The sequence below is a fragment of the Bos taurus genome, chromosome 15 (genome assembly GCF_002263795.3).
Source record: "Bos taurus isolate L1 Dominette 01449 registration number 42190680 breed Hereford chromosome 15, ARS-UCD2.0, whole genome shotgun sequence".
Classification (NCBI taxonomy): domain Eukaryota; kingdom Metazoa; phylum Chordata; class Mammalia; order Artiodactyla; family Bovidae; genus Bos; species Bos taurus.
In genome coordinates, this window is record NC_037342.1 from 83439903 (window position 1) to 83463934 (window position 24032).

The 24032-nt window shown below is 56.0% G+C and overlaps 1 protein-coding gene across 3 annotated transcripts in view; it reads right to left on the minus strand.

Moving 5' to 3' along the window:
- Positions 1–3253: 3253 nt before the first annotated feature.
- The window catches only part of NCAPD3 (non-SMC condensin II complex subunit D3), a 60439-nt gene continuing 39660 nt past the window's right edge, over positions 3254–24032 (minus strand). For 2 of the 3 annotated variants that reach the window (XM_024975201.2, XM_005216598.5), the window contains 15 exons: positions 21270–21377; positions 19129–19243; positions 18727–18837; positions 17836–18074; positions 17650–17729; positions 11549–11686; positions 11272–11405; positions 10327–10526; positions 8654–8764; positions 7111–7233; positions 6551–6687; positions 6315–6436; positions 5023–5121; positions 3775–3943; positions 3254–3698 (listed from right to left, as the gene is read on the minus strand). In XM_024975201.2, coding sequence (XP_024830969.1) covers positions 3593–3698; positions 3775–3943; positions 5023–5121; positions 6315–6436; positions 6551–6687; positions 7111–7233; positions 8654–8764; positions 10327–10526; positions 11272–11405; positions 11549–11686; positions 17650–17729; positions 17836–18074; positions 18727–18837; positions 19129–19243; positions 21270–21377 — 1992 coding nt within the window. In that variant the 3' untranslated portion in view covers positions 3254–3592. The remainder of the gene's footprint in view (positions 3699–3774; positions 3944–5022; positions 5122–6314; positions 6437–6550; positions 6688–7110; positions 7234–8653; positions 8765–10326; positions 10527–11271; positions 11406–11548; positions 11687–17649; positions 17730–17835; positions 18075–18726; positions 18838–19128; positions 19244–21269; positions 21378–24032) is intronic. The other variant, NM_001193113.1, reaches the window with a different exon arrangement.

The following is a 24032-nucleotide window of genomic DNA, read 5'->3' on the forward strand; positions in this document are numbered from 1 at the left end:
CTGGACCTCAGCGCCCTTGGTGCGGGCTGCCCCCTGGAGTCCACCGGGTCTGGCAGGAGGACCCTCTGAAGGACGGACCACAGGTTCTCTCCTCATCCTGAAACTTTTAATGAAGAATCATGAGCTCCATTACTTTGATAACTGACGGAATCCTGGAAACGTAATTGTATAAGGTCTCCAGGAATTTATCCACTCTGACCATCTTGCAGGAAGCAGAAACTAGGGCTCACCCCAGTAATTTACGCTGTTGGGGTGCTTCCTCCTCTGGGTGTCAGGGCTCAGTGGAGGCTGAGGCAGGATGGGGGCGGGTGCAGGGCCCACCCCACCTGTTTAGTCCGCTCCTGGGCACTCCCCAGCTGCTGTCAGATCCGGAGAGGTGCTCTGGGGCAGGAGGACGATTCCTGGGCCGTGCCCTGGAGTTCCTGACTCAAGAGACGGAGCTTGGGAACTGAAGTTATGAAATCAGCATTCACGTGCACCTTTAAGGAACGGTGTGCTCACAGTCAACCCTGCACCCGAGAAGGGAGGACAGCAGCAGCTCCCAGGCTGGCCAGCGTGGGTCACTACACCCCTGCGTGCTTTCCAGCACTTTCATCTGCACACAGGGCAGCCCCGCGCCCACCCTGAAGCATGAGAACGCAGCTGAGGGTCTCCTGAGGGTCGGCTGGGGGCTGCAAGGCCACGTTCTCACCTCCTATTTGCCCTTTTAATCCGCTTGAAACTAAATAATCTGAGGCACGCCCTAGAGATTCAGGGGTTTTCTTCCCTGGGGCTCTGGCTCCTAGTTCTATCTCTGTGGGGAACCATTTCCCAGTAAGAAAGCTGCCAGATGTGCCCAGAGGCTGGTCAGCGCAGGCGGTGCCCGCAGGTGGGTGCTGCAGCTGGTGGGCGTCACCGCCGCCAGGCAGAGCCGCTCCAGGCCTGGGGAGGGTGGGGGACAGCGTCTTCTCACCCCTCCCCTTCTCCAGCTGACCCCAACACTGGCAGCACCGTCGGGGTCCTGGCCGTCCTGACCCTCATCACAGGGGCATCCACTGTGCCTACACACGGGGCTACTTTGTCAGCCACGATCAGAGCGGGGAATGCCGGGCCTGTCAGGCATGAGCAGTGTGCCCCGGGCACTGCTGGGGACTGTCGGGCCTCACTCGGCTCTGCTGCTTGGCTTCAGCTGCAAGAACCCAGGGGAGCTGGACAGTTAATGACGTCAGGACAGGTGAGGAGGAGAGGAGGCCTGGAGACCTCTGTCACCAGCAGGGAAGGTGATGTCCCCCCAAAACCCAGCAGGTCCCAGGAGAGAGATGTGCGTGCTCCAGAGGGATCTGGTCCGCAGGTCTCGCTGCCATTCCCGAGCGAGCGAGCACGCTGCGCGGAGTGGGTGGTGTCAGGCTCCCTCCTGCCCACCAGGCCCTGCAGTCATCGGCTGCCTTCTAAGGCCCACTCAGAGTGGCGGGCTCCCGAGTGCCCAGGTCAGCTGGCCCGCCCCGGCCCACCTGATGCCCGACGCTGGCAAGGGCGGACCAGCCCTGCCCGTGTGGTTCACACACCACGTGGGTCCGCCTGGGTAGTGCCAAGGGGGCTGGGAGGGGAAAGGTCCTCTGTGTGGCCCCTCGGCCTGGCTTCCCCAGTTCCGAGCTCTGTGGCTCTGACTCAGAAAACACAGCAGCCTGCTCTCTGGCCTCTAAACGCCCTCTACTTTCTCATGCGGTTCATCAGACCGTCCAGGGGCAAAGGCAGTTCTGAATCGAATCTGCCAACCCCGTTTCCATCTGCTTAAGGACAGTGACCCCCGTTCCCTCTCTGCAGTGAGACAGGGCAGGCTCCGCCTCACCTCCCGGCAGGCTGCTCTGTGGCAGGAGGGGCTTGGGCGGTGGCCCAGCTGACGGGGGTGAAGCGTGAGCCCAAGTCCAGGGCAGTTTCCTGACACTGACGAAGTTCTCGCCACCCGACATGCTGCCTGCTTCGAGGGGCATCAGGGACGCCTTGCAGAGGCCTTTGTTCCTTGCAAGCAGGCGCTCCTGGCCTCAGATGCGCTGCTGTGCTCACACCCGGCTTCACAGAAGGCGCCCTCACGCCTGTGTCACTGGCTCTCACAGGGAAGGACACAGCCATCATTACGTTCAGTGTCGCCACCTCGTATGCTTTGGTGTTTAGTTCAGCACTCGAGACAACGGTGACCTTTCTTTCCTGAGCGTGTGGGCACTCTGCCACGAGGACTGGCAGCAGCAGAGGGCAGCCCCTCATGGTGCTGGGGGAGCGTCTTCTCCGAGTGTGTGACTCGAAAGCACAGCCTGAGACGGCCCTTCCCCCTCAGCTCTGCTCAGTGGGGACAGAGGTGCCCTCTGTCTTGGGGGCAGCTCCGTGATGAGGTGGACTTCATGGACCCTAAAGCCTCCGGCCCGTGCCCCAGCTCTGACAGAGGAGAGGGCAGTGACATGCGTCGGGGAGGTCGCTGCAGACAGAAAAGAAGCCTCGTGAGACTTTACGATGTAGACGTGGCTGGAGCTTGGAGGCCAGCACACCCGCTGTTGTGGCCTTGGCTGCAGTTGAGCCGGGTGCCGCAGACTCGTGCTAACACACCTGCACTCGGTGTCTGTTAAACCTCATTTGTGAAAGCTTTACAAACACAAGTGGGAGCAGGGCCTCTTCACTTGCCTCCTCCTTGCGTCGTGTCAGGTGTGCCCTGGGTCTGAAGCGCCGGACGGGGGCGAGGGCATCCCTCGGGGGCTGCCCTCTGACCCCGCCGTGCACACATGCAGAGTGTGCTGTGAAGACATGTGCACACACAACTGCTCACACAGATGAGCAGGGAAGCCGGGGTTAGGACAGCCTCGACGCTCTCAACCTACCAGCACTCCCCATGCAGCATGGACAGAAACCCTGTGCTTTTGCTTCTGCAGATCCAGGATGAACCCTGGGCCGACCCTGTTCCTCTCTGCTCGCTCCTGGACAGAGCGCACGCCCACCAGTGTTAGGTGGGCCTGGAACCTAAGGCCTCTGCGCCGCAGGGACACCCCCGGGACTGGACATAAAGCACTGCTCCTGTCGCTCTGGTAAGAAACAGAGTTCTCCTAGCAGGGACTGCAGTCTATGCCAAGACCGCTGCTGTGAGGAGGCAGACGGCCTGAAACTTAAAGGTGTGGGTCCCTTTTCCCTAATAGGAGAGATCTGGTTTTATTCTCCTCCAACACTTGGTCAGTTAAATGACTACCAATAAAAACACTGTGCTAAAAACACTCGGAGCTTGGACTCATGCTTAACCTTTGTGCATTGGAAGAAGCTTTAAAAAGTTTGCAATTTAATAACAATAGAAAAAATATTACAGTCTGGATAACAGATACAGGAAGCAGTGTCCTTACTATAAGGAACTGGAAAACAGCTAACAGAAGCAGGACTTCTAAGAGACAACGTTCTGGATTGGGACCAGAATAGAGTTTATTAGAATGAGCTGGATGTTTTTGGATATTTAAGTCCGTATTAAATACATAAGGCATTTCCCTGGCGTGTTACAGTTCTTAACCAGGTAATGACCAGCCACAGAGGTGAACAGGTGGGTGGTCCCGGGGCTCCAGGTGAGAACTCCCGGGAGAGGTGGTCACTTGGCCCTCTTCTTGGAGGCCTGGCGGCGTGGCCTCCTGGAGGCGCTGCGGTCCTCGCTTCTGGAGGGAGATTTCACGTTCCACTGGGAAGTCTGCGGGGGCCTGTGGGGGAGTGCACACGTCACGCGGGGCCCCAGCCCTCAGATGGGACCGTTCTGGGCAGGGACTGGGGACTTACGGCATGTCGGGCAGTGACAGACACAGAACGTTGTCCCCCTGGCCTGCAGCTCTTGAGCCCCGCCGGCTTCCTGGGGCGCGCCTCCTGCTCCTGCTCTGGAGGGGAAGCGACTGGCCCGGTGACACGATGTAGCTGATTTCCGAGCCAAAAGTGACATTTGGGATGGTCTCTGGAAGGGGGAATGTTCAGTGGAAGGGTAACAAAGGCCTTCAGGGGAGAAGCTGAACAAGAGCAGGCGCACGGTGGGGCCAGGGCCTGCCTCCCTCCCTGGGTTCCCAGCCCTGACGGCCTTCTGAGTGCTGCCGCTCACGGCTCCTCCCCGGCCCCCCCGAGGCCCCACCGCACTCAGAGCCCCTCAAGACCCCTGCTCCTGCCGCTCCTCCTGGGCGCCTGGAAGATGCCGCCCTGCTGGCTGCCCCCTGCTCACTGCCACCCACCCTCCCACCTGGGCCAACTTGGGCTTTGCATCCCAGCGCGAGCTAAACTGAGAACCTCTTTCTCTAGAGGGGAGATAGGTACCGCCCTCAGGGGAGTTGCCGGGTTTAAAGCAGGTCACTGGGGATAAGCCCTCACTCGGTGCTCGGTCAGGACAATCTGAGTGCTGAGGACACGGAGCCCCCGCTGTCGTACGCTGGTGAGGCTCCCTCCCCGCCCAGGGCTGTCTGTGTCCAGAGCCCTGTGCGCTCCTCGGCCTGGGCCACACCTGAGAGCGGGTGCTACTGCCCGGGGACGCCCCGCCTGTCCCGTCCCAACTAGCTGTGCTCTCACCACACCCTCCAGACGGCCAGGATCCACGTGCTCCCTGTGCTGCGACCACTGAGGTCTGGGGAGACCTTCCTGGCCGGGGGTCAGGTCTGCTGGTGCATCCGCGGTGCCACAGGCCTGGGAGCCCCTCCCGCCCCTCACCGCTGCTGTGTGGACCGCGGACAGGGCTCGGAGCCCTTCGCACAGCCCAGCATGGCCAGGTGGCGGCGCCTCTGCAGCTGACTCACCACCAAGGAGGGACCTGCTATCCCACTGCCCCTTGTTCAATTAAATCTAGCGCTGAAAATCCCTCACATCCACTGGCAGCACCTGGAAGGAGCCTCGGTCAGCTGTGCCCAGTCAGCAGCACCATCACAGTCACTTAGGGGCATTCAGTGTGACCACACGCCCCATGGCATGCATGAGGGAACTGTGCTGGGACCCCTGCACACGCGGTACCCGCTGCAGAGTCAGGAGACTTGCTCGTGCCCGCAGACTACTTACGCTCAGGGGTGCTGATCCCTCGTTTTGTTTCGAGGTCAACAGCTCCACTGGACTCCGGGTCAGCTCCACTGGACTCCAGCTCCAAGACCCGCACGGGCACTGGGAGGAAAGGGGACAGCATTACCTCTCCAAAAACCCAAACAGCCCCAGAAACAAAACATGCCAAGGAGAAAAAACATTTGCAAGATACACAGTACACTCAATGTCCCAAATAAAGTTTTTATAAAGAGGTAATCAGAAAGATACACACAAATGATGAGCATGAGAAACCATGGCCTTTCTCACTAGGATTCAAACAAATGAAATTAAAATTTTTGGCCTACAGCTCAGCAGAGAAAATGGGATATGTTATGAACCCGGTTCTCTGTAGGATGTGGACTCTCGTGGGCCAAGGTGGGAATTCTCGTGAAAGGAACAAGAAACAACGGTCTTACACCATCAAAAGTTTAAAAAATACTCGTGGGAATTAATCTTGAAGATCATACACATACAAGACTACATTCCAATGTTCACTGTGACGTGACTGGTTTCGGAAAGGTGAAAAATACCTACGTTTTCAGGGACAGGCAGGTTAGCCCTGCTCCATGGCCACCAAGGCCCGAGCGAGGCCGACGAGAGCCCCCGGCCCCTCCCTGCCCAGCGCGGAGACCCGGGACGGCCGCGCGCATGCCCCCCTCCTCCTCGCTCCCCTCCCTGGGCCGCACGCATGCCCTCCTCCCCCCTCCTCCTGCCCCTCGCTGCTGGCGGCGCGCCCGCCCTCCTCTCGCCTGCCCCTCGCTGCCAGCCGCGCTCACACCCTCCTCCTCACGCTCACGCCGTCCTCCTCTCGCCCCTTGCTGGGCCGCGCGCACGCCCCCCTCCACACGCCCCTCGCTGCCAGCCGCGCTCATGCCCCACTCCTCTCGCCCCTCGCTGCCAGCCGCGCTCACACCCTCCTCCTCACGCCCCTCGCTGCCAGCCTCGCTCACGCCGCCCTCTTGCCCCTTGCTGCCAGCCGTGCGCACGCCCCCCTCCTCTCGCCCCTCGCTGCCAGCCGCGCGCACGCCCCCCTCCTCTCGCCCCTCGCTGCCAGCCGCGCGCACGCCCCCCTCCTCTCGCCCCTCGCTGCCGGCTGCGTTGGCCTCACCCTGCCCTCCAGACCGTCCACTGTGAGCAGGGCCGCTGGACACCCTCCGACCCCGGGCCTGTCCCAGTGGCTCGTTTAGACGACAGACAGAAGTGCCTGACGGGGACAGGGGAGGGCCCAGGTCTCCTGAGCTCCGGGGCCGCCAGTGGGCGCACACGGGGCTCACCAGGGCTCTCAGGACGACTGTCCGAGGGCAGCGGACCCGTGGTCCGGCTACTGTGCCAGCGGCGCGATTCGACGACCTTCTTGACGGAACTCAGGATGTCCATGGTGCTCGCCGACACGGGCCTGTTGGCGCAAAGACACCGTGAGGCACGGAGGCGGACGCGCCCTCCTGCTCCTTGGTCCCCGCCCATGGGTGCCGGGGCCGCCCCTGCAACGAGCTGAGCCGGCGCCACACACCTGTCCTTGGGCACCAGAGACAGGGGTGCGGCCGTGTGCGCAGCGTGGGGCCTGGGCGTGAACGGCTGGTCCGCGGCGGCAGCCACAGGGTCTTTTTCTCGGCAAGCAGGAGCTGGAATTGTTTCCAAGCTCAGAACCTGTCACAGAAAAGAATTAAAGAGCACATCTCCCAGCACTTCGGAGGCCCAGAGGAACTCACTTCAAAACCATGTCAGACCCGGGCTCCCAGCACTGCCTCGCACAGAGCCCATGGGGCTGTCCAGGCTTCCGGGGGAGCAGCCACCCCAAGGAGGGGCTTGGGGAGACTGCGCTCTCTGCCACCAAAGGAGCCAGGACCCCATCACGGTCAGCGCTGTCTGGGAAGAGGCACACCTCCCTCCCCCACTGGGATGCAGTGACTTTCCAGCAGGGTAGGGGTGACAGGGAAGGCCCTCGCTGACGGTGCCCCCTGAGACAGGAGGCCACCAAGGTGGGTGCGGGGTGACACTGGGCAGATGGGGGCAGGGCCGCCTCCCACCGGCCGCTTTGTGCCCCGCGGCGCCCGGGGCCGCCCGCCTCACCGGCTGCTGCTGCTCAGCCAGCTGCTCCTGGTAGCGCCTCATGTCGTACTCGAGTTCTGCGGCCAGCTGCTTGTCAACTGTGAAGAAGTCCTGGACTTCATCTCCGTAATCCTGCATCACCTCCTAGAATGGACCGCGGCATCCCTGAGCGCCCTGAGCCGGTGCACAGGCTCTTCCCCACAAGCTGATCACGACTAGAACATGGCAGGACGCATGCTCAGAGCAGACGGTTTCCGCTCCATTGACCCACCAGCGAACCTGACGCCACTCTCCCAGGAAGTGCCAACTGCACCTGTGCTGACCACAGGAGCCTGATCTCCTGGAAGCTTCCTGAACACCTGCGAGGCACCATGGACCCCTAGAACTTTGGCTGGAAGCAGCCCCCATCAGGGCTCAGAACTGTCTGCGGCTGCAGGGCTGTGGGACCTGTCTCAGGAATCCCAGCGGGAGGCTGGCAGGCGGGCAGCACACGGCATCCTGGCTAGACTGGGCACGGGGAGCTGTCCACACCGGCTTTCTCAGGATGCAGCTGAGGCTTGGGGCCATCTGTGCGTCTCCTCATGAAGTGACAGAGGCTGTGAGCACACCAGGGCTAACGTCGAAGGTGGGGACCCAGCCTCTGTGCCGTGAGGAAGAAGCCACTTTTCCTAACTACTGGAGGCAGGGAAGATCTACCTGGCCCAACCACTAGGGAGGAGCCCTCCCAGGCCTCGGGCAACCAGGGGGCTCCCAGGTGCAGGCGAGAACCGCGGGGGCTGCTCCGACAGGGTCCACACAAAGCCGGGCGCACAGCCCTGCTCGAGCGTGCCCAGACGCTAGGTCTCCCTGTCTGCGTGTGTTTCAGGGGGCTACCCAAGATTTTATTCCTTTCTGAGGTTCACCGGGGCAAGGACAGTGTGAGTGACCTAAACTCCTCATTTTCTCCACACTCAGCCTTTCCCACCTTCACTTCTGTAGGATGAAGATGTATTTGAAAACTGTATTCGATGTAATCCTGCCACAGCCCTTCTTGGGAAATAAGGAATCTGAGCATTTTTTGAGGAAGGAAACAGCAGCATAAACGAAAAGGGGAAATGCTGTGTTTCTGCATGACTGAAAGACTCTATAGGAAGGTCTGAGACCTCATTTCTGTGCACTCTTGGTCTGCATGTGTCCCCTCGGGAGCCCAGGGCCAGGAGGCAGAAAGGCTGCTGCTCTGAGCAGCACCCCCGACTGGAACCCAGACACAGAGCCGGGGGTGAGCTCCCGTCAGCGATGAGCACCTCCACTTCACCCCATGCAGACTGAACCAAGACGGGGGCCTGTTTGTGGCCGCAGCTGAGAAACTTCAAACCTGAACCTAACGGTCAGTAAGGACACAGACCCAACTCCCCGGGAAAGGCAGAGATAGCTTCTGGGGGACCAGAGGTCTTCTCTCCCAGTCAAAGGCCAGCCTGGGGCCCTGCTCCAAGCCACACTGGACCCATGGTCAGGACTGTGGGGTCCTGAGTGACCAGTGGGGGCTGGGGGGCGGGGGGCAATCACACAGCCTGAGGCCTCTTACCCTGAGGTAGAGCATGAGTTCTCGCAGAGCTGGGATCTTGTTCTTTTCTAGGGCAGACTTCAGGGAGGCGATAATTGGAATAATCATTTCTATTAAATTCCTCTTTTGAACCTGTGGTAACAAAAGAAGGCTGTTTCAGATGCATGAAGTTCTGAAAGACAAACGTGTTCCCTTCACCTAGTTCTTGCATGGCCCATCTCGAGCATGATGTCAAGTTTACTTTTTATTTTTGGTGTCATTCTGAAGACTGGAGAGGAAGTTACCTCAGCTGGGGAGACTAGGAAACCATCACTGCAAAATGGTGTAAAGCAGGAGGCAGACACGTACTAGTCTTATTCCTAAACAAGAAGAAAGAACTAGAAATACAGTAGAGCCTTGACCAGCCCCGTCTGTAAGTACAGAGCCTCACCTGTGTGGGAAGGAAGGAGCTGGCACCCCCACCCCCTGCCTGCTCAAGGGTCAACTGAATGAAGGACTGAAAACGAGCTCCCAGCCTTCCCACGAGCCCATCACACAGCCCGGCTGCACCCCGGGCTCCTCCACGAGATGAGAGGGGGCTCGGCCCTGCCGCACGAGCACACCCGTGTCCCTGCATGTGGGGTGGCACGGGAGGGGCTGGGCCTGGAGAGGGTGTGGGTCCCTCTCTGAATCTCTGCACACAGGGGAAGATCTGCCGGGTAGTCACATACTGCCTTTACCAAGAATGAGCGCCAAGCACAAATGTCTGCGGCAAATCTCTGAGAAGTAGACACAACGCACTGCACTGGCCCACGCACGCCAGACTGTCCTTCAGAACCTGAAGATCATTCTTTTCTCATTTAAAGTCACTAGTATATATGAAGACAATGGCACCCCACTCCAGTACTCTTGCCTGGAGAATCCCAGGGACGGGGGAGCCTGGTGGGCTGCCGTGTACGGGGTCACACAGAGTCGGACACGACTGAAGCGACTTAGCAGCAGCAGCAGCAGTATATGTTATTTACTTGTAATCCACTCATTTCTAAAGACTTACCAGAGTTCTTGAAACAGGAGGACCAAGACTAAAATAATTTAATAAAGATGAGTCTGAGTAGAGGCTAAGTTAGGGAGAGCCTTAAAAAGTGGCTTAAACGCATTCACTCCACAAACACCATCCAATACCTTCTCTGCACTGGCACCAGGCTAACCTCCCAGGCGACAGAAACGGGGCCAAGAGCTCACGCCTCCAGCTACTTCCAGACAGGCTGTGTGTCACGACATGAGACTGGCAAGGTGTGAGGGCCGTGGGAGTGCCCGGGAGTGAAGGGGCAGGGCAGGGTGTGTGTCTGGGGGACTCTGGTTGGGCAAGCAGCACAGGGAAGGCTGGGTGGGGAGAGGCCCCGCAGGTGGAGGCGTGGCCCCTCGGAGCCCAGAGCCAGTGGGCTGCAGGGCGGGGGGCTGTGGGCCAGGGCGCACATGGGCATCGAGAATTTACCCAGAAGGTGACAGGTGACCTCCCACCCACTTACTAAAGATATCGTCAGTGGGTGTAACGTGCACAGACACAACACCAGGGCCAGGCACACGCGAGCCACCGGAGCCACAGGCGCAGGCAGAGAAGAGCCCCGAGCAGGGTGGGTGTTCAGGTGAGGCTGGAGGGGGCCTTAGGAGAGCCCGGGACAGGGCATCCGGCCCTCTGGGAGCAACACACTCACCTGCGAGAGGAGCTTCTTCTGCGACTCCTGCAGGGCCGCTCTGGCAGGGGCCAGCTCCTCCTCCTCCCCCAGCTGGTCCCTGTCTGCTCTGGCCCTGAGCACCTGCAGCCTGATCTCCTTCGAGCTGAGCACTTCAAACGTGTCCGAGAGCAGCTCGCTGGCTTCCATGTCCAGGGGCAGGTCGCCGTCAGCGAAGCAGGCTGGAGGAAGCAGAGGCAGACCCTGAGAACTGCTGCCCACAGTCAGGGCGGGTGGTGCTGGGCATGGATTGGGGGCAGTGGCCTGCCGGCCTGAGGGCAGGGCTGATGGCTGAGGGCGACGGGGTCAGGACGTTAGGATTGGGACGTCAGGCGGATGGCAGAGGGCGCCAGGGTTAGGATGTCGGGCTGATGGCCTAGGACACCAGGGTCAGGACATCAGGCCAACGGCGGAGGGCATCGGGATCAGGATGTCGGGTTGACAGCCGAGGGCGTCAGGGTCAGGACGTCCGGGTCAGGACGTCAGACCGATGGCTGAGGGCGTCGGGGTCAGGATGTCAGGTCGACAGCCGAGGGCATTGGGGTTAGGACGTCCAGGTCAGGACGTCGGGCCGATGGCCTAGGACACCAGGGTCAGGACATCGGGCCAACGGCGGAGGGCGTGGGGATCAGGACGTCGGGCCGAGGGCGTCAGGGTCAGGACGTTGGGCCGATGGCTGAGGGCGTCGGGGTCAGGACGTCATGCTGATGGCTGAGGGTGTCAGGGTCGGGACGTCGGGATTGGGATGTCAGGCAGACGGCAGAGGGTGCCGGGGTCAGGACGTCAGGCCAACGGCCGAAGGCTTCGGGGTCGGGATGTCGGGCCGACGGCCGAGGACACCGGGGCCCCTGGGCTGCAGGGCGGCTGGGCCCCCAGCTACTCAGCAGTTCCCTCCACACACTTTATCCCCCCTCTGCCCGGTCCTACCCAGGACGTTTTCGAAGATTCTGGAAGTGATGTTGAACCGCTGCTCGTCCGTGAAGTGTTCCAAGAGGAACTTGTATATCCTCATCCTTCTCTCCCTGTTCTTACCCCCCTTCAGGGAGAAGAGCCGCTTCTCTCTGGGACAGAGCAGGACCGTCTCAGCACAGCCCCTCGGCGAGGCTGGACGCCCTCTCTCCCCTGGGCCACCCGCCAGGGGCCGCCGTGCCTGGTGGTGATGCTGCCCCCGGGCCCTCCGCACCACCCCCGCCTCGGCACTGACCTGTCTGACTGGGGGAACCTATTGAAACTTTCGTGCTTCTCATAGCCGGTGAAATGGAAGATGCATTCAATGAAGTGCTGGTAGAATATGGTCGGGTTCCTCTTCAGGAGCAGATGCACCAGGCAGACCTCCCCGGTGCTGCGGAGAAGGGACGGGGCCGGGTGACGCCGCGGACGCCTCGCAGGCCCCCAGGAGCCTTCCCGCAGAGGCCACGATGGGGGGCACCGGCTCTCCGGCACACGCGGCTCCGGGGCCGGGCCTGCCCTGTGAACCCAGGCTCCCCAGCTGTGCTTGCAAGCTCACCACCCACCGTCAGTCAGCCACACCTGTCACGCAGGAGCCCCCTAAGCTGCCCCTTCAGGTGGACCTGCCGGCCATGACCACCCGAGGCCTCCTGCCTCAGCCTGAACTCTCCTGAGGACCAACACGAAACCCACGAGTGGGCAGACAGGACCGTCCACAGGCGGCCACCGCTCAACCCAGGCGGCAAAGGGCCACAGGGCAGCACCCACAGCCCCCCGAGCAGATGCTCGAGGACAGGGCGGGCGTCCAGGCCGGGCCAACCCAGGCGTGGGCTGGCTCTGACTCAGTGCCCCACCAGACCCACATTTCCTCACACCTTGAGCTGACTGCAATCTCCGGCTGCCAGGAGCCCGTCCCCCAGGGGAAGGACGGGGGACAAGTCTGAACGCGCTGCTCTTGGCCGTGGGATGCACAAGACCCCCGACAGCCCTCCCGGCAGCTCTCCTCCAGGCTCAGGACGTGGTCAGTCTGCTCAGAGCTCACACCGCAGCCAGTCAGAGATGGCCACTCAGAGACCTCAACAGGGCAGTGACCTGCTGCCAACGGCGACCTCGGACTGTTCACCGGATGCACCCTCGAGCACACAACTGCTAAAGCGCCATCTGCTCAGGGGAATCCCCGGGGAGGAGGCCTGCCAATTCGAGTCAGATCCCTGGGTCGGGAAGATCCCCTGGAGAAGGGCATGGCAACCCACTCCAGTATTCTGGCCTGGAGAATCCCATGGACAGAGGAGCCTGGCGGACTGCAGTCCACGGGGTCACACAGAGCAGGACAAGACTGAGCGACTTGGACTTTCAGATGTTCAACGTCAGATGCTGGTGCATTTGCTTTAGGTCAAGAGTAGGTACAGGCAGGGACACACGGGCAAGCACCCTGGGGAATCACCGGCTTAACCAGCTGAACGAGTCAACTCCACAGGAATGTAAACGACACGCGGGGTCTGGACACAGGTGGAGGGCAAGTCCAGAGCAGGGAGGACGCCCAGCCGCACGGACAGGCCCACAGGGAGAGACTCGCCTTGAGCGCACGAGGACACACATAGCTCACCAGCCTGACCAACTCGCCAAGAGGGGCTGTGTGGCATCTGTCAGCTGAAAAGTCACACGAAACCAGCGTCCTCCATGGTGCCCGTGGGGGCCGGCCCCTTCTCCTGCCCTTCTCACCCCCAGGACCCTGAACTGGGACCACGCACAACACACCACCAAGTCAGGGACACTGCAGACGTCACACAGCGGAACCACCTCGTGTGAAAAACAGAGCGAAGGGCAGTCATCCCGAGGAGCACTAAGAATCCAAATCTCCGCTTCATCAGCCCGACAGGCTCAAGGGGCAAGCAGCGTGGTCACTTCCTTCTTAGATCAAGCAGAAAACACACACGTCCCTCTTCTTTCAGATGTCTTCCTACACACATGGTACTCTGAAGCTGGTATCCGCTTGGTGGAGGCCACATGGATGACTCAGAGTCCTGACCTGGACGCCCTTGGGCTGGGACGGGGATGGACCCCTGGCCCGCACTGACCCCAGCCGTGAGCAGATGGGGATGGAGCCCTGCCCCGTGCTGACCTCGGCCGTGAGCGGGATGGACCTTCGCCCTGCACTGACCACCACTGTGAGCAGATGGGGATGGACCCCCGCCCCGCGCTGACTGCGGCCGTGAGCGGGATGGACCTTTGCCCTGCACTGACCACCACCGTGAGCAGATGGGGATGGACCCCAGCCCCGCGCTGACCGCCACCGTGAGCAGATGGGGATGGACCCCTGCCCCACGCTGACCGCGGCCAAGATAGGGATGAATCCCCTCCCTGTGCTGACCGTGGCCGTGATGGGGTTGGACCCCTGCCCCGCACTGGCTGCCGCCCCGCGCTGACCACCGCCATGATGGGGATGGAGCCCTGCCCCCGCGCTGACCGCCGCCCATGCTGACCACGGCCGTGAGCGGGACCCATGGCCCTGCCTCTCAGCCCTCCCTGCTGTCACCTGAGCTCACGTCCCAGGTCTGCTTTGCCGCCTGTATCTTGTCATGTGCGCTGTGGTCCTGCTCCCACAACATGCTGACCGCTCCCCATTCCGTCCCTCCTCTTCTCAGCAAGCGGGCTGTCCTTCAAGGACCCAGGGAATGAGGCCCACCCTCCGCCTCAATCATTTTCACTCACTGACTCATCCAGTGTCCCCTGAGTGTCTCCTTGGCCTCAGGCCGTCTGAGACAGGAAGGATGCCAGTAAACAAGAACACCCCCGACTCCAGGATGCCTGTGTCGCATCAGGTGGGCAGATGTTATCAAAACCACACAGAATGTGTTGACAAAAGTGATCTGAAGCAAAAGGTGGCTGGGAGGGCGTGGGGGAAAGGGAGGGGGCCAGCTGCTGGGGAGAACCCGTGTCCTCCCCTAGGGTCACCAGGTTCAGCCTTTCCTCTGGCCACTCCTGAACGTATCTGTTTCACCCTCACCTGCTTGCTAAGTGCTTCCTGATTTTCTCCACTCCAAGCCCCAACATCACTGCTAGGGCATGCATACCAGTATGTGTTCCCCAAATTCCTGCGCTGGAAACCAGGCCCTCAAGGGGGTGCTATCAGGAGGTGAACATCTGGGAGGAGACTGGCCCACAAAGGCCAGGCTCTCGCGAACGGGTGAGCGTCTTATAGACAAGGTCCTGGAGTCCCTCCTCCTCCCTCCCTCCTCGTGAGGACGCGGGCCCATGTAGACGGGGGGGAGGGGGTCTGGCTCCCTAGAAACTGCTTTCCTGGTGCCCACCTCAGACTTCCCACCTCCAAGCAGGGAGGGGGCAGGATCTGCTGCTCATCAGCTGCCCAGGCTGTGGGGCTTGCTCCAGGAGCCTGGCCAGCCTGTGACAGTCTCTCAGAGCACCTTCAGTTCCACACAGCCTCCTGTCCTCCCGGCTTCATCGACTCCAGGGACCCAGACACCGTGACAACACTGGAGCCTCCGCTGAGGTCGATGAGCCGCCCATTGTTCCGACAGCTCTCTGACTCCCTCGTCCCTTCACCTGTCCTGCACGGAGCCCTCCGGATCCTCAGTGGAGCACTTTTCTCCCAAATCGAGCAATCACTGCTTTTCTTTCTTTTCTACGTCACCGGCCCATCACTGCAGTCCCCTTCCAGCCCTGCCTTCCTGCAGAGCTGCAGCATCTGCCCTGCCCCCTGAGAAAGCCGACCTGTTGCCTGGCCATCATCCTGACTGCTGTCTGCAGGGCTCACCTGGTGGGCAGACAGGGTACATCTCATACAAGCTTGTAGCCTCCACACTGGGGGTTTATATTTTACGACCAATCCAAAATGTCACGCAAGGAAACCACAATCTGAAAAGACACATGCACCCCAGTGTTCACTGTAGTACTGGGCACAGCAGCTGGGACACAGAAGTGACTTAAATGCCCATCAGCAGAGGAACAGATAAAGGTAATGCGGTGCATATATACTATGGAATATTACAGCAGAGGAACAGATACAGATAACGCGGTGCATGTATACTACGGAATATTACTCAGCCAGGAGGAGGGAATAATGCCACGTGCAACAACATGGACGGACCCGGAGACTGTCACACCAGTGAGGGAGCCAGACACAAAGACAAACACCACGATACCACTCACAGGTGGAGTCTAAAAAGTGCTACAAATGAACTGATTTACAAAAAGAAGAGCCACAGATGGAGAAAACAAACTTATGGCTACCAAGGGGGAAAGGAGGGGAGGGATAAATTGGGAGGTTGGGATTGACATTGGAAAAGACCCTGATGCTGGATCAGGAAAAGACTGAAGGCGGGAGGAGAAGGGGATGACAGAGAATGAGACGGTTGGATGGCATCACCAACTCAGTGGACATGAGTTTGAGTAAACTCCGGGAGCTGGTGATGGAGGGGGATGCCTGGCGTGCTGCAGTCCATGGGGTCGCAAAGAGTCGGACACGCCCGAGCAACTGAACTGAACCGGGACTGACACACACACCACTATGTACAAAACAAGGGCCTGCTGGTAGCGCGGGGAACACGCTGCGTGCTCTTTAATGGCCTGTGTGGGAAAGAGTCTAAAAGAGAGTGGACACACGTACAATCAACGGAGTCGCTTTGCTGTACAGCAGAAACACAACATTGTCAATCAACTATACTCCAATAAAAACTGATTTAAAAACAGTCATACAATTTTGCTAATGCTGGAATCGTCAGGAAATCCACCTAGACCAAAAGTAAATTCACAGGGTTCTGCCGCTACAGTCTCTTGTGAAGATCTGTCCTAGCAGACACATATGGAAAAATTAACATGTATAAAGGAAGCAGATAGGCCTGACCTTTGGCCTAAAAGTAGATGGACAGGTTAATTTAGCTTTTCAAAGCTCTTCAAATCACGCTCCACATTTTGCCGTGGTTCAAACCAACTCAGAAGGCAGGGCTAAAATGGGCGAGAGGCACTCTGCAGAGACACCTGCCTGTCCTCTAGTGTCCCTCTGGCTTGTGACTTCATCACTGCATGCTCCGCACAGCCATCGAGGCTGTAATGCACATGGGAGGGGCCGGTGCACTGCGCCCCTCTCTGCTCCTGGGCCCCCACGGCACACGGGGCCTGGGGCTGGCCTGGCCGGAGAAGGTGAGAGGGCACCGCGCAGCGGCCCAACACCTTCCCCACTTACGCAGAGAGAAAGGAAGCGCAGGAGCCTCAGCCTCCGACATGGCTCTAGACATGCTGATCAGCACGCCAGCCTTCTCCCAGCTTGTCAGGTAAATGCTCCTCCTTGCAGAAACATACGCAAAGGAGACCGAACAGAAATTCTTCCATGGAGCCCAGAGTAACCACTGGTGACGATATTTAGAACAAGTAAAAGTGAAAGTGTTAGTTGCTCAGTCCTGTCCAACTCTTTATGACCCCGTGGACTGTAGTCCGCCAGGCTCCTCTGTCCATGGGATCCTCCAGGCAAAAATACTGGAGTGAGTAGCCATTCACTTCTCCAGGGGATCTTCCTGACCCAGGCATCAAACTGGGTCTCCTGCATTTCAGGCTGATACTTTACTGTCTGAGCAACCAGGGAAGACCATTTAGAACCAGAGGGACCCATTATTATATGCTATTTAGAGTTAATGAATTTGTAAAGACCGCTTTTGAACTGTGGGAGCTCCTGCCATTCATTCAACACTCTATTTTCCAATTACAGACTTGCTTTAAACAGCATTATTCATGTAACACAACTGAGGTTAGCAAATTCTGTGAGATCATTCCTCAACCCCTTGAAAAGAAATCTTTAAGAAAATTCCAGAAGGACAAGAATGAACAAGTGGCAAGGCAACTCTCTTTCCTTCTAATACTCAGGAAATACCCATCTCCAAGGAGCCCTGTGAACTGTACACTCTCATTCCACACTGAGCAATTCTGTCTTAACTCCTAGAACGCCCTCCTTAGTTTCTGCACTTAGAGGAAAGTCTGAAGCCTATGCTACTGGACTAGAAGTCGACTGTAAGTCACGCTGTGGGCACAGCTTCTGCTCCAGCAGCCAGCGTGGCCACGGCTCGCCCTGCTCTCACGCCTCTGCTTGGGAGGGGCAGCGTCAGCAGGTGTGCTTGGGGCTGGGCTTCTCCTGAGGCCACCAGGACAACGGTGCTTTTGTTCTTAAACTTACATGAAAACTAAAGCTTTGTTGTGCAGTTCAGTACTTTAAGAGTTGACTGATTATCTAGCAACTGCCAAAACCTCACTAAATCCCACACGACACAAATCCAAAGCAATTTTAAAGAGAACTTTCCAGAAACTAGGCCTATCGCTCGGCTGCCTGGTTCGAGGCAGGAGGCTCACCTGGCGACCTCTGGGTTCGGGTCCACGACCGTGATGACGAAACGGAAGAACAGGCAGCCCTTCCACCTCACAAAGTCCTCCTGCAGAGAGGAGGAGGACGCACACTTATTCCGCTGCTCAGACCCCGCCCCCGCCCCCCCCCACCCCAACCAGGGGCCGCCGCTGGCAGGCCGCCCCGACGCACACCTGCAGGAGGCCCGTGAGCAGGAGCAGCGCCTGCTTCCGGACGAACGGGTTCGGGTCCTTCAGACACGTGCAGATGGTGGGGATGTATTTGTCCACCAGGGCCGTGTAGCGGACGCAGAGGTCACACAGGACGATGACAATGTTGTTGAGGACGTTCCCGTCTATGCCTACCTCCAGCTCCCGCACCAGGACGGGGACGCTCTCCTTTGCGAGGTCGTCGTGCTGTAAGCACAGCTTCCCTGTCCCCGAGAGACAGACCCCAACTCTACTCTCATTCACTGCCTCACAGGTTCTCCAGCTAGATCTTTCCAGGGATTTTATTTAGTTACAGTTAAAACATCACATCAACAATCACAAACAAAGAAGCCAAAGGCAGACAGACCCATACTAAATATTAAGATGCTCAAAATACATACACTCCCCACCCCCAGGTTACACGAGACAGACACACTGAGATACTCATCTATGGCAGTACAAATGCCTTCTTCTAAGGTCAACATATGAATTTTAGAGTTTTCGACTTACCTGGAAAATAACCAATAAAATGTAACTGATGATACTTATTGATTATACACATAATCAATATAAGTAAAAAGTTTCGTAATGAACTTGAAACCTGAGCTAGGCAAACATGATTGTGTCCTTCCCTTCACTTCTCATTCAGTCAGGAGAGGAAAGGATGCTGCTGAGTTTTGTGTCTGCACCTTTTTTTTTTTGGCCTGGAGAACACTTTGCTCTTATTTAGCTCTGAGATTTTAGAAACTCTGATGGACAGACAGTGTAACAGCTCCACGGGAGCCCCGTGTGCTGACGGTGAGGGCCCTGCAGGGCTGCGCCCGCCAGGTTCACATCACTGGCTTACTGGAGACTCCAGTAAGACTCCTCACTCACCCAGGGTGATGACGGCATGTGCTCTGACCACCGAGGGCATGACCACGCCCTGGACCTGGGAGAGGGGCTGGGAGGCCAGGGCCACACTGCTGCCCGGGGGTGCCTGGGGCCCTGCAGGAGGGAAGGGAGGTGGGCTTACTGTACCGCTCAGGGCGAGGCCAGCCTTGGGGAGGGGATGGGGGGCTTACTGCACCACTGCTCAGGACGAGGCCCCGGGGAGGGAAGGTGAGGGGTGCTTACTGCACCGCTCAGGGCCAGGCCGGCCCTGGGGAGGGAGGGGAGGTGGGCTTTCTGTACCACTCAAGGCGAGGCCGGCCCTGGCGAGGGGGTGGGGGGCTTACTGCACCACTCAGGGCCAGGCCGGCCCTGGGCAGAGGGCATGGGGCGCGTCAAGGGCCTTACGAGGCTCTCTGCTGGGAGACGCGGCCAGGATAGACAGAATCAGGAGGGTGGTCCTCTGGTCCACTCTGGCTGGACAGAGCTGGGCGACGTCTCCTAAGGTGAAAACATACTTCACCTGCAAAGAGAATGGGTTCTGCAGTAAGAGTGCGGCAAAGGAAAACAAACTCGAGCGGGATGAAGGCGGTGTCAGCGGAGTTCTCTTTTTGTCCTGTTAATTAAACAATTGTCTTTTTCCTCCGAAACAAGACACGGCCATTGGAAAAACTCAGCCACTGCCTAAACTAGGGTGACCACATAGTTGTATCATCTCCCTCCAGATACTCCTGCAAGTCAAAGGGGCGCTGGCCAGCAGGTACACTGTGATAACAGGGATGAGCTCGGTGCTCCTGAGCAAACAGGAACACGGAGCAGCCGACTCACAATCCCGCCACCCACAAGACACCATCCTTGTTTTTCTGGATGACTTTCTTTTCCAAGTATTGTTATGGTCACAGGGCTTCATGCTTGCGTTTCTCCCACACTTACCAATCACACTAGGTTGAAGGTCGCAGTTCTAAATTTCAACATCAGGCATTCTTTCATGTCAATGTAGACAACAAATATGTTTGACAAATACACAAAAGTATGCTAAAAATCAAGAATGTCGTCAAAGCTTACCACGCTATCACCATGTGTCTACGTGACCGAATCCTTTGCTGTCTGCATCGTCTCCGACGCACAGCCCTGCACCCTGGGACAGCACTCTGCCTCCTCAGAAGGGTCGTGCAGGACGAGGGAGCATAGAGCCTGCTACACACTTTAAATGCACTTTCAAATCGTCCTCCTGGTTAGCTTACTAGTAAGATTCCTCCTGGAACTCACTAAAACCTCAAGGCACCATTACTGTGTCTTTATTGAGGATGTTCAGCGTAATACTTAAGCAACACTGTTTTAATTATTCAATCATAAAAATACAAGGGTGATATTAACTAAACAGTAAAATGTTAAATAAAGACCTTTTAGAGTAAGAAAGCTAATAATGATATGTGTGCTTAGAGAGACCTGAACATACTGTATCTCAGTGGACTGATGGAATATTTGAATTATATTTAAATAAGAGTGAAGTAAATAATATATATACGGAAAACTTCTCCATATATTTTGACTGAAGGGTAGATTTTGGTGACATATTGAACAGGAAAAAAAGTCTTACTAAGGCAAACTCCCTGGTCATATTACACGTTTTTCTTAGACTGGGTAGGGAATCCCAGACCTATCAACAGAGAAAGACCCTCCAGAGAAGCCCTGGGTCTCGGCCACTCTACACACTGTGGCCTCTGACCCAAAACACCAGGGTTCCTATTGATTAGGATAATTCTAATTACTGAACTGGGAGCGTATTGATGTCTCAGCACAAAGGTTCTTCTCCTCCAAAATATCCAAACATAACCATCGACCCCCAGCTTCAAGTGCGAGGGGGAACTGAACTGATCAGGGGGGAACAGGAGCTGCACAAACAGATGAGGAAAATGGCCAGTTTCAGCTGAGTGATAACCTAGCCTGAAAGGCCCTTACTGGACAGTGTCAGATGCCAGAACCAGAATCACCAATGTTTTGCTGACAGCCAGCCACTTGGATGAGAAAATAGGCCCCGTGTGCAAAGACTCAAAGGCACTTCTTCAAGATACAATTTCTAAAGCGGGTGCATGTCACACACTCTCACTGCTCCTGGGGCAGGAATTTCTCCAGCTTTCAAACATCTCTTCTTGTTTCACATGTGACCTGGGAACTGTTCTATAGTCTGATGTTCAAACCACTCAGCAGACACAGTAGACAATCTTAAAAAACATCAAACTCAAGCCCAAAGAAGCAAGAGTACTCTCTTCTCACCTGTTACTTCTGAGCTCACAACACACACTGTGTTCTCCCTATTGGATCAGGAATCTCACAGGACCCAACTGGGAGAAGCATTTGCCATCATTTCCCCCAGGTAGTAAGTGAGAAGAAAATGAATAGGTCACCAGTAAAAAATTCTAGAAAAGAAGAGTAAGCACCAGGCTAGGAACACCTTCTCCTGTTCACGGTGCTGCATACACACCACAGAGGCACTCACAGCCCTGCCGGCGCGGGAGGAGGAGGGTGGGGGGACGGCAGCCACTCACCATCAGGTCTTCTCTCATCCGGCCCGGCCCGTCCTCCTTCAGGATGATGTCGGAAAGGTGGCGCACGCAGGTGGCAAGCACATCCTCAGACGCCTGCACCAGTAACTCCTGTGGCAAATCAAAGGTCACCTCTGAGGGGCGCCAGGCATCCAGCAGACTGCCCATGGCATACAACTCGCACAGAAGAAATGCTATGGCCTCCAAATGCATAAACTGGAAGCCATGAAAAATCCGAGCCATCATGTTTTTGCATCTTTGCTCTTTCTTTTAGCGACCTGGCAATACGAACTGGTTAAGTGGAATTCACAAAGAATATGTATACTCTTTCAAATACACTCTACATACTACATTTTGTATACGTATACATATTTTATATATAAAAGTCTTTTGCATATGTAAAGTCTTTCTTTCTACGTTTGCTCTATAAGAGGGAAAGACATCTACTCAGGAAGGTCTAGAGCCCGAATTTCTAAGAGATCTGTAACAGCAATGCTCCTCCAATGACAAACACATTGCAATTCTTCCGGCATATGTAGACAGTGAATTAACTGCTGTACTAAAGAGTGTATTTTAAATAAACAGACTAAAAAAAAAAAAAAAAAGTTGTTATCCTCCTGGAATGTATTCATTCAAGACAAGTTTTCAGAGTGTCTTGTTAGTGAAAGTGACTTGCAGGGGTCCCATCTCCAGCCCACGCACCTCACCGCCCACAACTGGCTGCAGAGGGTCTCAGCTGCTCCCTATGACCTGGGTGTCACTAACACCCAGGCCGAGCCGAGCGGCTCCACAGTGTGACGGCCACCACACTGTCAGATAGTCGCTGCCTTTTATATCTTCAGTTTACTTTTAACTGGAGAACGATTACTTTACAGCACTGTGATGGTGTGTGCCATGTACCCGCGTGAACCGGCCACAGGCTCACATGTGTCCCCTCCCTCTGAGACCTCCCGTGCACCCCCCTCCCCTCCCAACCCTCCAGGCGGCCACAAGCACACGCTCTGGGCTCTCTGCACCACAGAGCAGCTCCCCCTGCTGTCCATTCCACACACGGTGGTCTCCACGCTCAGCGCCGCACTCTCACGCCCTCCCACCCTCTCCCTCTCTCAGGGTCATATGTCTGCGTCTCCTTTGCTGCCCTGTAAATGGCATCATCAGTACCATCTTCCTAGATTTTACTTTTTTTCTCAAGTGCACACAGAACATTCTCCAGGAGAGATCACATCCTGGGCCATAAATCAAACATTAGTAAATTTTTAAAAAGTGAAATCATTTCAAGCATCTTTCCTGACAATGCTCTGAGATTAGATATCAGTAACAGAGGGGAAAAAACTATAAAAAAACAAACACATGGAGGTTAAACTATGCTTCTAAATAACCAACAGATCACTAAAATAATCAAAAAGGAAATCAAAATATGCTTAGAAACAAATGACGTGAAAACACGATGACTCAAACCTGTGGGAGGCAGCAAAAGCAGGGGTGGGAAGGCAGTTTATAGCAGCACAAGCCCACCCCAAGAAACAAGAGATACATCAAGCAAGTAACCTAACCTTACACCTATAGCAACTACAAAGAGAACAAAAAAAAACCCCCAAAGTTAGTAGAAGAAAGACATTATAAAGATCAGAGCAGAAAGAAATGAAAAAGACATAAAGGAGACTATAGCAAAGATGAATAAAACTAAAAGCTGGTGCTTTGAGAAGATAAACAAAATTGACAAACAGCAAGGCTCATCAAGAAAAAAAGGGAGAAGACGCAAATGAATAAAATTAGAAATGAAAAAGTTACAACAGAGAACAGAAATACAAAAGATTCTAAGAGACTACTATGAGCAACTACATGCCAATAACATGGAGAATCTGAAAGAAATGGACAAACTCTTAGAAAAGTATAACTGTCCAAAATGGAACCAGGAAGAAACAGAAAATATGAACAGACCAATTACAAACATGGAAATCAAAACTGTAGTAAAAAAATCTTCCAATAAATAAAAGACCAGGACCAGATGGCCTCACAGGTGAATTCTACCAAAATTTAGAGAAGAGCTAGCACCTATCCGGCTCAAACTCTTCCAGAAAATTGCAGAGGAAGGAAAACTCCCAAACTCACTCTATGGTATCAAAATCAGACAAATATACCACAAAAAAACAAAGTTATAGGCCAGTATCACTAATGAACATAGATGCAAAAATCCTCAACAAAATTGTAACTAACAGAATCCAACAGAACATTAAAAGGATCATATACCATGATCAAGTGGACTTTATCCCAGGGACTCCAGGATTCTTCAATACATGCAAATCAATGTGATACAAAATATTAACAGATTTAAAGATAAAAACCAAATGATCATCTCAATAGATTCAGAGAAAGCTGTTGACAAAATTCACCACCCATTTATGATAAAAACTCTCGAGAAAGCATGGTGGTGGTGGCTCAGTTGTGTCTGACTCTTGAGATCCCATGGACTGTAGCCCACCAGGCTCCTCTGTCCATGGGGTTCTCCAGGCCAGAATACTGGAATGGGTTGCCATTTCCTTCTCCAGGGGATCTTCCCAACCCAGGAATCAAACCTGGGTCTCCTGCATCTGCAGGCAGATTCTTTACCAACTGAGCTACAAGGGAAGCCCAAAAGTAAGCACAGATGGAACATACATCAACATAATAAAGGCCAGATATGATAAACCCATAGAAAATACTATTCTCAATGATGAAAAAAAAAGCATTTCATCTAGAATCAGGAACAAGACAAGGGTGCCCACT